The sequence below is a fragment of the Pempheris klunzingeri genome, chromosome 18 (genome assembly GCF_042242105.1).
Source record: "Pempheris klunzingeri isolate RE-2024b chromosome 18, fPemKlu1.hap1, whole genome shotgun sequence".
Taxonomy (NCBI): Eukaryota; Metazoa; Chordata; class Actinopteri; order Acropomatiformes; family Pempheridae; genus Pempheris; species Pempheris klunzingeri.
In genome coordinates, this window is record NC_092029.1 from 13,820,829 (window position 1) to 13,834,265 (window position 13,437).

At 43.9% G+C, this 13,437-nt stretch overlaps 1 protein-coding gene across 1 annotated transcript in view; it reads left to right on the top strand.

Annotated features, from left to right (window-relative positions):
- Positions 1 to 13,437, top strand: part of LOC139217636 (beta/gamma crystallin domain-containing protein 1-like) — a 21,719-nt gene continuing 8,282 nt past the window's right edge. The window contains exons 1-13 of the mRNA XM_070849010.1: positions 1 to 73; positions 260 to 331; positions 613 to 2,027; positions 2,530 to 5,956; positions 6,241 to 6,399; positions 7,207 to 7,245; positions 8,041 to 8,159; positions 9,733 to 9,889; positions 10,130 to 10,269; positions 11,799 to 11,925; positions 12,218 to 12,253; positions 12,786 to 12,946; positions 13,119 to 13,242. Of these exons, the coding sequence (XP_070705111.1) occupies positions 284 to 331; positions 613 to 2,027; positions 2,530 to 5,956; positions 6,241 to 6,399; positions 7,207 to 7,245; positions 8,041 to 8,159; positions 9,733 to 9,889; positions 10,130 to 10,269; positions 11,799 to 11,925; positions 12,218 to 12,253; positions 12,786 to 12,946; positions 13,119 to 13,242 (5,952 nt within the window). The 5' untranslated portion in view covers positions 1 to 73; positions 260 to 283. The remainder of the gene's footprint in view (positions 74 to 259; positions 332 to 612; positions 2,028 to 2,529; positions 5,957 to 6,240; positions 6,400 to 7,206; positions 7,246 to 8,040; positions 8,160 to 9,732; positions 9,890 to 10,129; positions 10,270 to 11,798; positions 11,926 to 12,217; positions 12,254 to 12,785; positions 12,947 to 13,118; positions 13,243 to 13,437) is intronic.

Sequence of the window (13,437 nt, forward strand, 5' to 3'; positions counted from 1 at the left end):
TCCTGCTTTCCACTCTGACAGCGGTTTATACTTTGGAATTGGGCGAAAAGTTTTCTTCTATGTCTAATTAAGGGTGAGTTGATCTTGAAATTACTGCCAGAGGGAAATGCTCAAAGTTAGAGGGTTAAGGATGGATCTATCACTTTGCTAAGGCAGAGAATGCTTTTTTTTTTTTTTTTAAATGATCATTTTCTGCTCTTTCTCACTGCTATTGTTTATCCTGGTGGAATGATTTTGTTTTTTGTTTTATGCTCTTTAGGAGTTTTTGTTCTAAACCAAAATCATGTTCACAACCTACATAAAGAATCTGAATGATATGGTATTTTCCACGGTAAGCACTCCTGCATGTCTTTGCTGTGCTGAGATATGCATGGCCATACTATAAAATGAACAAACATGCCTATGAACAAACAACCTTTACTTGTGTTCGCTTTAGATCCCAAGCCTGCATACACTTCCTTTGTTCATTGGCAGTTTATGATATTTACACTACCACGTGCCACAACAGTCAGTTTATTTTGTTTGCGCATATTCATCAGAAATATGCATGTTTATTAACTGCCACTGCATGTGTACGCAGTTTATGCAAGTTATTTCTCTGCTTTGCTTTAGTCTGAGAGCCCAGAGGAGCAGCCAAGTACTGGGGTCTTGGGCCGTCTTGGGAGCTGGCTCTCTCCATGGAGGGGAAAGGGTCCAAAGAGTCCATCTGAAAATGAATCCACAACTAGCGATCAGGCTCTTAAGTCAGAGGGAGAAGAGGAGAGTGAGGAGTCTGTGACGTCCCAGGCAAGGGAGCCACAGTGGGAGGAGGAGGAGGAGAAGGGACAGAGCTCCAATCCCAATCCACCGGGTTTCTCCAGAGACGTTTTCCCCTGTGAAGAGGAGGACGCCACGCAGTCTGCCCACAGAGACGGCTCCGTTGCGAGCAGCACTGAGACAGCAGAAGGAGGTCCAAAAGAGGAGGAGTTTGTGGAGTGCAGGAAGAAGAGAATAGGGCAGGGCAAGCAGAGGGAGGAGAGCAGCAACGGTGCCTCAGGAGGCGGGAATCCTGAGAGGAATGCCAGTCATCTGACACATCACTCTTCCTCTTCTGAGCAGGGAGTGGTATGGGACAAGGCCCACGCCCAGGCTCAGGTCCAGACACAAGTACAGGCCCAGACAGGCAGGAGGCTTCATGTGTACTTGGAGGAGACCAGTGTGATTCACAGCGGTCAAGACACCTGTCCCGGGCAGGAAGTTGTCTGCACCAAAGTAACAAAACCCCTACAGGTCACCTGCAAGGCAAAGGAATCACAAAGTTTTGATTCATCCAAAAGCTCAAGTTTAACAAGCCCAGAGAAAAAAAGGACGAATGTGAGGCCCGTGGTTGGAAAACAGAGTTATTACAGCGCCCTAGTGGGAGTGTCACTGAAACCACGCAAAGACTCACAGTTTGAGGCCGAACCTGATAACGAGCAAACCGAGGCAGACAGCATGGGGCGAAAAAACTCAGCCAGAAAGAAACTCAGGAAGAACTCTCAGGGAGATGGAGGGAACAGCCCCCAGGAAACAAAGCCTCCCACTTCCCAAGCTGTCGCAGAGGGATTCCCTGCATCAGATAACTCAGTGACCAGTCCCCAGGGCAAAAGTCCAAAGGCTCCCCTGGGAGAGTCGACTGTAAACTCCTCCTCCTCCTCCAAGCACAAGCCCACCTCTCAGACCTCACCTGAAGGAGGGGAGAGTAAGACAACCTGCCCTGACACAGTCAAGCCGTTGGACAACTTCCAAGATTCAAACTTGGTCACTGCAGCCGCTCCGGCGTGTGTGGCTGATGGGAAGGCAAACATGGAAGACAATGACAGTTTTTACAAAGTAGAAAGGAAGACGGAGACACCTGAGTCCAAACGCCGGAGTATTAAAGTTTCTCGAAGTGAGGTGAAGCTTTTCAGTAAAAACGTGCCTTTGAATCCTAAGCAAAGTCCAGCGGGAGACAAGGAGGAGTTTAAGAAGAATACCAATGATGAGGCCAAAACAGAGACTGGTGCAAGGTAAGTCTTTACTTAAATGTGATTGGTTAAATTCAGGTTATAGGTTGTGATTTGTGAATGATTGAATCAATGACTCATAACATTTCTATGCAGCACTGCAGTGTATCTTCCTCTAATTTCCATTTCACTTAAAATATACTATTTGTTAGAAATAATGTTTGATTTTACAACAAGTAAACCTCCAACATCATAAGACATTTTACCTTTCAAGCCTTTATCTAACAAGACATGGCGTGGGTGGAATGCCATAGGTGTATCCACCATGAAACAATGCTGTGAGTCATAAAACAAAGTACAGCCCTGTGCTTCAAGACTGGCGCTGTAAAATATGGGTCAGATTAAAGTACAGGCCAGATTAGATTTATCAAATCACCCAAACACTAACGTTTGTCTTTGGCGGACAAGATGGCGCATATTGAGGCTGTTAAGCAAGTCAAGTTAAACTTTTTAATTTTTCAAAATGTTTGATTGAATTCAAACCTCTACCTTTAATCATACACAGATTACATGACCTGCAGAAAATCGATGAGGAGCCTAAACCTGTTGTTGGCCGGATTGCAGATAAGATCAGCCTCTTTGAGCGGCCTGCACTGGGGATCAACAAGCAGATCTTCCAAACCCCAAGGAGTGCTGATGCCTCTCCGGTCAGGAACGCCACGGAGAGGCTGAAAGCAAATTTTGTGTTGGCAGACCAGAGGTCAAGATCAGCTGAGCGCTATAGCGCGGCCAGGTCCAGCTCTGCGTCACCCGCCAGGGAGAGGCCGATGACAGTCAAGGAGCGAGCTAGGAACTTCACAGAGGCATCTAAAACAGAACACACGGCAGGACTGCCTCAGCAGGCAGCCATGACAGGAATGTCTCAAAAATCCACCTCTGTGGCAATCACTGCATCAAAGTCACCAGAACTGGATAATCAGGATAAACGGGATTCTAAAGAGCAGATTCAGATAAATGCAATGGCAGAGATAACATTTAAACCAGATGGACAAGTTACCACTGCTGTTGAGGAAAAAAGTGACATTCCCAAAGAACAAACAACAGACTCCAAAACAAAGCCTAACAGTGTTGAAGCAAATGTTCCAGCTAAAGGACCGGGCGATTCTGCAGAACTGACAAACAGCATTAGCCCACAGTCCAAAGGCCTAGGCAGAACAGGCTCCCGCTCCAAAAGAAGAAAAAATAAGGAACCAACTAGTCCCCTCAGTCCAAATAGTGCAAACAAACCAGACTGCTCCACTAATAAGCCAGAGGTCACTGCTATAAAACAAGGACAAGTGGATGATAAAGACAAGACCGCCTCTGCCTCCAAACAGCTCACAGAGAAAGTCTCATTACCGTCTGATGAAGCCAGAGGAAATACATCAGATAAACAGCCTGATAGCAAACAGAAAGCATTTAAGAAAGAATTGAAGGTGTTAGACAAACAGAAGAATCAGTTAGATTCTTCATTTAAAAAGGGGAATATTGACAAACTGGTCAACAGGCAAGAGGGACTGCCTCAACCATCTGTCAACAAAGATGAACCTGATACTGCTGCTCGTAGCAATGGAACAAAGATGCCTATTGACAAGGATCCCGCTATTTTACCCCAAAAGGAGGAAAAGGCAGGGGGGGACAGTGTTTTATTCACACAGGAGAGGGAACCGGCCTCCAAGGACAGCAGGGGAACGTCAGCCTCCCCCTCCTCACCTGCGGTTGAGCGACATATTGAGAGGAAACCTTCACTGGAGCAAGGGCCACCTGTTGAACATCCCAAATTAGTTAAAGAGTCACCAATGCATTGTGAACAAAAAAGTAAAGATAAAGTAAGACCACCCAATAAAAAGGACACAGGGCAAACACAGGAACCCAAAAATGAGGCCACAGAACTAATAAATCAGACTGAGAGCAAAGACGAGCAGAAATTAGAAAAAGTGGAGTGCAACAAAACAAATTTGACTGAGAAGAAAGACAAAGAAAAACCTCAGCGGCTCCCATGTTCTGATAAAAATACCACAAAGGCCAAGGTCTCAGACAACAGACATGCTATCTTAGTGACAGAGGGGAGCGTTGCTCGGGATGGAAGAAAAGAAAAGACACAGCCGGCTAAACACATAACAAAGCCAGAGACCAATGAACCAGAACCAACCTCTGAGTCTTTAGACAAGGCTGGTACATCATCATCAGACCTCCATGCTCAAACAGAGGTCGGAGAGGTCACCGAGATGATGGCTGCACATCCACAGAGTAATGATGCCCTGAGTGGGACCAAGAGACATAAAGGGCCTCCGAAGGGAGAGACATCAGTAAATGTGTCTACTGAGTTGCAAACAAAATCTGCAGAAAGCCCCGGAATAGAAACAGAACATGTGGTGATTGCAACAGAGCCACAGCCTGAGTCTGTGTGTGTGGAAAAAACGAAGAATTCACCAGATGACTCATGTACACATGGAGCTAATGATGCACAGTTCTCTAGCTCCATGCCTACCGCCAAAGAAACTACAGCCGTAGAGGAAGTGAATGTAAAATCTGCTAATGACACTTCACCACTGATAACTGCACAGACCCACAGTGTGGCAACTCCTAAGTGTTTGAGCAGCGAGGGACCAGGGCAGGATGATGGGATGAGAGGTTCAACTGTCAAATCAGTGCCCCCAGAAATCAAAATCTCAAGAGATATCATGGAACACACTCCTAGTCGCCCACAGTGTGAGGAATCAAAAAATACAGAGAGCACAAGTGATATCACTTCACTCAAGGATGCAGAAATAAAAGCAGACAGGTCCTCTGATAGCACCATTTCCAGCTCCACAGTTAAAGCGGTAGCGAACACAGCTGGGAAAACACGCCATTCACCAATGAATCAACTTCCACCTGTTACTAATGGGTACGACTCCCCACACACACAGCTCCACACTGTGGAAAAGGAACCGGTCAATAACAAGCCGAGTCAAACTCCAAAAGCGCCCAGTTCACCAGAGGCAAATAAGCTCCCAGACTCAATCCAGCATTCATCCATGAAGAAGCTGCATTTGCCACGGGGACTGAGCAAAGGACAGGACGCCCCCTCTAGCTGGCTGGATGTGGACGTTCCCAAACAAAAACTCAAAGTCTCAGTGGCCAAACTCAGCTCCTCCGGCAGTGAGAGCAATCTTTTGGACAATTCTGGTGAGCTAGATGATGATGATTTCATTGAGAAAATCAAGAAACTTTGTGCACCGTTCTCCCTCCCGCCACGTAAACACAACCAATTCCGGCCACCTCAGCCTCCGTTCGCAATGCCTGCCATCAAGGAGGACCGCTTTGAGAAGACGTTCGACCCCGAGGAGTTTCAGTTTGGCTTGAGGAAGAATAAGTCCACCATAGATACCACCCCGAGCTTCTTAGCCAGGCTCCAGAGCAAGGAGACAAAATCAGGCCTAAAGCCTGCCAGGGCTAGTTTTGCAGACAGGAGCATACTGCTCGGTAGCCTGGACACTCGCTCTCGCCTCAGGGATAAGATCAAAGATGAAGAGGAGGTTAAGGAAGAGAAAGATGATCAGATCAAGGTGAAGTCTCGCTTGGAGGGGAGCTGTGTCCTCAGCAGCCTCATCTCCAGCTTCAGAGGGAAGAGGAATGGAGTTCAAACACAGGATGAAGGTACCTCATCCCCGGATTCTGGGGATGTGTCACCTAGCGAGGCCCCCCAGCTAAGCCCTCTACCTTTATCCCAGCCACCCCCGTCAAGCCCGACAGCCGCTGCTCCACTCAAAGACACACTGGCTAAGCAGAGCCCTGCCCTGAGCAACAGGGAGGAAGCCCGGGCTGCAGAGGCTGTGGTCAGTGACTCAGGTCCTCCACTTCCCTCCTTTAACGACATCAAGCTGCCAGACTATTTGGAGAAGTATCTCCCCCGAGAAGCAGCTAAATCAGTGCAAAGCATACAAGGACAGGAGCAAGTCAGGACAGAGGTTAGTTTTCCTGTATGTTTCGTTCATGGTAATATGATATGATGTGAGTGTTGAAGAAGTTCTCCTCACAACACAAATACCTTGACAAGTTGAAGTTAAGCCAAGTTATTAACCAATAAACATCAACAAGTAGCACATAGTCATTGTCTAATGAAAGGAAATACTTATACTACTACTTGCTAACTATATAACAACAGATGTGATTGCCATACATTTTTATAAGTAGAGAGGAAAACAAGGACAAACTTTAATACTTACCTGACAGGTTTGTGTTTGTGCATCAGGTTGTTGGAAATATGTCAACTCCAGTCCCTGCAGATCAAGCAGACCTGGCAGTGAAGCCACTTCCTGGAGCTGTCCCTCCATGTATTCCTGGGATTCCTCCAACCACACACCCTGAAGTCCCCGAGCTGATGCAGCCACAGGGGACACTTAGTAATGATGTAAGTGTGCGGCATGCATACTATTAAAGGATACCTGGATGCCTGATAATTTAGTCTGGCAAATTAAAGTTTGCATGTCTTTGATGTACTGTTTTTTGTACCCTATTTGCATTCTGGTGTCTGGTGTCGTTAGTAAGGAAGCTTCTAAATCCACACAACAGTGGACCTTATGTCTCACTGGTCCTTTTGATTTCATTTGAGCCAGGGAAAATAACTGTATTGTGCGCGGGGCTGCAACAAGCGAATCTTTTGGTAATGCTTTACTCTACATTTTCTTAATTTTCTAATAATTTCCCAATAATTTCTTCAGATGTTTCCTGGAAAAAAAAACCAAGTTATTCAGCTCACTACCAAAGAAGACCAAGAAAGCAAACAAATATTCACATGATTCACATTTGTAAAGCTGAAGCAAGTGAACGTTTGGCGTCTTTTCTTAAAGAATTATTTAAATCATTAATCAGTGATTGTTACTGACTTGTTACAAGCATTCTAGTTCCTGTAGTTGATTTTCTTCAGGCTTTTTGCTGCCATTTGAAGCTGCCAAACTCACAAGTTGTCTATTTTGTAAGCTGTGTTAAGAAACTTTGTGCAGGCTATGACTGCCAGTGTGGAGCCTGAACACAAATTTAAAACAGTGTAAACTCCACGTACCCACCAGTGTCCCTGTAAGCAAATGTCACTCCATTCAACAGGCACAGAGCTGCTGCACAAACAAATGCAGATTAGCCTCTCTAACATTTTTATAGATGTTTGCCATGCTCTGCAGTCTTTGTCGCTGTGATAATTCTGTCCGTTTGTGCATTCCAGATAAGAGCAGCTAAAGGATTTCACAAGCGCCCTGGAAAGGTACAGTAGGCACAGCTTTGCCCACACACTGTAGAACAGAAACAAGATTGAAAGAGGAATCCGGACAGACAACTCTCTGTTCTGTGAAGACATCTGCTTTTCATATGGTGTTCTTGGGGGTAAACAAAGCATTTAAAAAAACAGTCTAGTGCAAACGCTCAGCTGGATGTGATTACAATCACTGAATTCAGTGCTGCCAATGCTGGGTGAAACGTGTGGTTCTTCATTGTTATGGAGTTTCAGTAGTATTTATTGCAAGAAACAGAGTTTTCCCGGCACTCGCTTTCAGTGTCTTGCCTTCACATTGTTTCTGTTGAGTCTCACTCCAGCTTAAGCTGTGCTGGGGATCCACTGTCATGACTGGCATTAACAGAGAAATTAAAAAGAGCTGCCTGAAAAGATTATTAGATTTTAGGGTTGATTTGATAAAGGCTTTTAGAGTGAAATTAAGACAGTGTTATTGAATACAGAGCCTCCAGAGCAGCCGGTTTTTGCATTTCACAATAAACGAACTTCAGTACTCTGATGAGTTATAAACAAAGAATGTCTCTTGCATGAAAGTGATGCATTACATTAACACTACCGCCCTGGTGGTTCAGGTTGTTGTGCACCTGTACACACGTATTAAAGCATTCTTTTACTCTATGCATGAAAGAGAAATGAAGCAAAGTGCCACGCTATTAGGTCCGTCTCAGCACTCAGTGAATCATGATTTAATGTGAAGGAGTAAGCATGTAATGCATTTTGCCTTTGATTATTCCTCTTCATGACACTGCCCTTCATGTCTCTACACAGATGGTGCTGTTTGAGAAAGCTAATTTCAGCGGCCAGGCGTATGAGATTTACAGGGATGTAGCAGATGCTACGTCTCTGCAGCTCTCGCCTCTCATATCCGTGAAGGTGGTCAGAGGATGGTGAGTCGCAATGTTTATTTTGAAACCTGCATTGCTTACATCCATGTTTACTCGCAAGGGGTTTGCTTCTTCCCTGATGTTGCTGGGTTTCTTGGCACGTTACCACCACATTTAGATCAGCAGAATAGTGTGAAACCATTGGCAGGAATGTGTGCCACATGCTTGTGTTTGTGCTCATGTTCTCGTGCGCGTGCACAATTTGCTCAATAGCGCCACCAGTGGTCAAAACCTCCACAGGATACCTTTAACATCAAAGCTAGGTCTTTAGACTACTCTCACAAAATAGCAAAATGGATAGTTACATACTGGCATGTTCATGTATTTGAATGACGACTATGTCCAGTCATTAGTCAATGACTTCGACTATTTTGCTTGAATAACGTTACAAGTCATTGTTCAACATTTTGGTAAATAGGCTCGTTCACTTTCACTTTCATGCAAAGAGATAGAACTAGATACCACTTTCATTTCTGTCCATTAAATATACTGTTACAGCCAGAAGCCAAAGACTGAAAACATCTAGCCTTGCTCTTACCAACGGTAACAATGTGCTCCCACCGGCACCTCTAAAACAAAACTGTAAAATCCTTGCAGTTCAGAGGGATTATTTACTTGACTATCTCTTGGCCAGGATCAGTAACTTCCTGAAGTTTTTTTTGCCAAGCAACCAGCAGAGACTTCAGGAAGCTACTTGCCTGGTCATAAAATAGAGTGACACATAACCTTGTACAAGCATGAACTGATGTTTTTACACTTCAGTTTTTGCATGGGTCAAACAAATGAGATATATTTACAGAATATTTGGTTACTGTTCAACAGGCGACACTACCTCCTACAATGTCAACCATTCAATGAAACAAGGAAGATTTACTTTCACCAGCTCACCTCTGTAGTCTCAGATTTCAAAGAGCTTGATGAGCTCTCCACATTAAAAATACTCCTAGGAGAAGGAGAGAGGGCAAATCTTGCTGGCCAATATCAACGTATATATCATATATCAACATGCTACAACCTGAGGGACAGCGAGTGACAGAAACACACACACACAAACTCGCACACACACTCACACAGTATGATATGATCTGTAATGAATGGGTGTATATATATGTATTAGAGGATATAGGATAAACCGTATATACTGCATATGACTGGAAAATCAGTTTTGATGTTGTGTTGATGTTCATGTTATTGTGTGCATTGGACTACTGTCCCAATTGTCAGACAAATAGTTTTTTGCTCCCTATTTTTAAATTTTTTGATGCTTTGGCAACATTGTTGTAGAAACTGTTGTAGCAATTAAGGCAAATGTATTGATTTGAATATAATATGTTAATTAGTGAGCTTTAGAGGTGCTGGTAGACAGGCTTTGTTTTGTTTGATCAGAGCCAGGCTAGTTATCGATCCGTTTCCAGTCCTAATGCTACATTAAACTATCCTGCTGTAGTTTCATATTTACTAGATAAATACATAAGCACTTCAAACTTTTGACAAGAAAGCAAATGTGAGTATTCCGTAAAATTATTGCTTTTTTCCAGTATATAATTATCTGTTTCTGCCATGTGATTCACTACAGCTGGGTGCTCTACGAGAAGCCTGGCTTCCAGGGACGCTCGATCGCCTTGGAGGAGGGGGCCATTGAATTGACAAATGTGTGGGCAGAGCCTGGGCCGGAGACAGAACCCCACAGCAGCCCACCAATGTTGATTGGCTCTGCTCGACTTGCTGTCTGGGTGAGTGCGCTGGATAAATACTTCCACCTCATTTAGCCCTCAGTATTTCAGCATCTACAGCGTCGTCACCTCACATGTCCCTCTGAAATGTAGCTAATAAGCGATATTTCTTTATTGATATTCAGGCCAGACTCCAGACTCTGCTTAGTTCAGGTCTTAATTTGCTACATTGCAAAGGAATGATTTAACAACTAGTATTGGCCCCTTCTGATTGCTGTGTTTGTTTCCCCCTCTCTGTAGGATTACAGCATCCCCCATATTGATCTGTTTACTGAACCGGAGGGCCACGGCAGAGTAACACCTTACCACGATGACACAGTAGAGACAGGCTCGTTTGGCATCCCACTGAGCACTGCTTCCATCCAGGTGCACTCTGGGGTGTAAGTATGGCTCAGCAAAACCAATCATTCAGATCTTTGTGATTGACCTCTGGCGAATTGTGCGTGCCAGTGATGAACAGGCTGAAGAAATCAAGTCATTAGCAAGATACATGGTCTACTTTTTGTGATTGATCAGAGTGGTAGAAAGTAAGCTTGTGCAGATTGGATTTTATTTGAAATGCATTTCATTTAGGCACTAAAGAACAAACGTATAGTGTCACTGCTTTGTAGGCGTTAAGCATAAGCTGCAGGTAATGAGACAATCAATTTTTTCCGCATTGATTTTTGCATCGGCAATGACTACACCCACGAGAGGAGTGGACTTTAAAAGTCTTGCCAGCTGTGCACACCGTAAAGCTGTCTTTTTAATGGGATGTTCTCAGTGTTTGGCTCTGATAAATGGCTGTGAGATAATAATCATTACTGCATTCCTCAGTGTACATCTTTGTCTTTGGTTTGACTCTCACTCATCTGTCTATTCAGGAATGTCTGTCCTGCCGTTGCATGTTTGAAAAGAGAGAGTGGGTGTGGGGGCACTTGCAAAGCAGAGTGGAGAAGTGGAGACTAGATGGAGAGTGAGAAACAGACGAAGGTGTGGAGAGACTTTGGCAAAGGGGAAAATGTTTTTCCACGTGACTGACAAAGGCATTCAGGACATTTTATGCCCTTCCCCTAAGTAGGTTAATGACAGCTATTTTTGTAAGTTTACTTTGGCACCTTTGGTAGAAAGCTAACATTTTCAAGATTGTTTCAGTGTTTCTCAGCAAAACTAATTGCTGTCAAATGCCAGCTCATTTTTGCTCAGTTCCATATACTTCTGCCACAGCAGCTCCTCCTACAGTGGAGCGAGTCTTCAGCAGATGTTGTTTTGAACGTGACAAATTTACTGTAACATTCCCCTGGCTCAGTCGAGTTCACTGACCACACAGAGCCATTGGCTCATGTTATTATACACAGTATCTTTCAGCACAGGAAGGTTGGCATTGGTTTTTGGTATCACTTCTTCAGTGTGGACTGAATGAGCTGGGTTTATTTTTACTGCCAGAGGCTCACATGTGGTGATTAGTATGAGACATTGTGCTGCACTACATAATGGCTCAAAATGCCAGAGGTAGGGGCATAGCGCCAACAATGGCTGCCCACAGTGAAAATGAATAGCAAAAGAAAATGCTTTGAACTGCTATTCCCAAGATATTTTATTCTTAAACAAATAGCTTTTGTTCTGAGTAGTTGGATGACTCACGTCTGAGAGAGATATATAATATCCAATTAAAACACTGCCCTGACCTAATAAATCTTAGTTTACCTAGCAACATTACCAATCATACCTGTAGCTGCTGATGTGCAAAACCAGATAGCAGTGTGTTTGTTCTTTGTTCTGTCAATGATGCCTTGGCATTGTTTTATGGAAGCAACCAGCAATGCAAGGTCATGACTCACAGCTTTAAACCGCCAAGAAGCATAGTTAGGCATAATGTGAGGGGACCTTTTGGCTTAAAGCTTAATGTGGGTGTTCCTCTGTCGTTCAGGTGGCTGGTGTTCAGTGACCCAGGGTTCCAGGGCATGCTAGCTGTGCTGGAGACAGGAGTGTACCCTTTTCCTGAGACCTGGGGCTTCCCGTCACCATTCGTTGGATCGCTTAGACCACTTAAAATGGTGTGTATTTTTGCTGAACATCTAATGTACACTGCAGAGGATAGTTCAATAACCTATTGAAAACTGTTGGATAGATTCCCATAATGTTTCGTCCTCACATTCATGTAACACTCAAGCCATTAGCAGTAAGTGGTTACCCACAGGGACAAAAGTTCAGTTCGACATGTTCTGTGTCTTATCTGACATTATTTCTGAGAAAATAGAACTATTTGTGTAGTTGCTGCCTCGCTTTTTACAGTGTACATTTAATAAGAGAAGAAAATGGTTGTTGATGCTGATGTCTCTGTTCCAGGGTGGTTTCAAAGTTGAGAATCCCACTGAAGTCAAGGTAGGATCGGCATGCCATTTTAGGGTTTTACTTTGCCTCTCTTGAATGGTCTATGCTCTTAATCTGCTGATTATAATTGCATGCATTGCATTCCCACTCTTCTATTCAGTTTTGTGTTCGTCTTATTTCAAGCAAAAAATAAATGCAATGCCGTGGACTCTGTAATGTAACTGCAGAGTATTTTTGCTGACCTCCAAATAAAAGATAAAGAACCCTTTTTAGATTCAACTGTTATTTAACAGTCGTACAAGGTGGAAATCACTAAAGAGCACTTGTTCAAAATATTGTGCTCAAAAATGCCTAGCAGTCCAAGTATCCATGGTTGACTATTTATGTCTTTTTTTCACTGCAGTTCATCATTTGTGGCTATACTGAACCACAGGAAACCTTTGTGTGTGTGCAAATGACTATCTTGTAGTGGCATAAGGTGTCTTACTATGAGTAAAATAACTTAATTGTGTGTATTCGAACAAAGATTAAAAAACTGAAGACACTACAGATTAATTTAAGCCCTGTCCTTTCTCTGTTACAGGCTGTGGTGTATGAGAAGCCTGGCTTTGAGGGCTCCTGTTTGGAAATCGACAGTGACATTTTCAGCTTTTGTGAAAGTGAAGAAGACATTACTACAGATGAATCAAACCACAACTCAAAGAAACTGAAGTCTGTGGGTTCTTTAAAGATCATCGGAGGACTGTGAGTCTTTTTTCTTCTGTTGCGTAGCTTAGTCTCTGTGCTTGCACGGGATCAGTTTAGGTTTATTCAGGACTAACTTTTCTGCCAGACGTGATTTTGAGGTTATGCAATGCAGTCACGATTTACAAACACAGCTCTAATCAGCAACATCGCTGCACTTCTGTCCTTGCAGCTGGGTGGGCTACAGCCAGCCCGGGTTTGAAGGCCAGCAGCACATCCTGGAGGAAGGAGAGTACCTGGACTGCAGTGACTGGGGGGGCTCAGAGCAGCTCCTGTCACTTCGACCAATACTGACTGTGAGTTGCATAATGGGTTAACTCAATATACACAGTTTAGCCAGAGTTAGCTTGTAATACTGGTGTAATGTCTCAATTATGATTTGACCACAGTGCCCCCCCCCCATACACACTAAAAGTTTATTCTTGTCAGACTGGAAAATCCATGTAAATGCATTCAGGCCAAGGGAGACCAACACTTTCCATATAAACTCT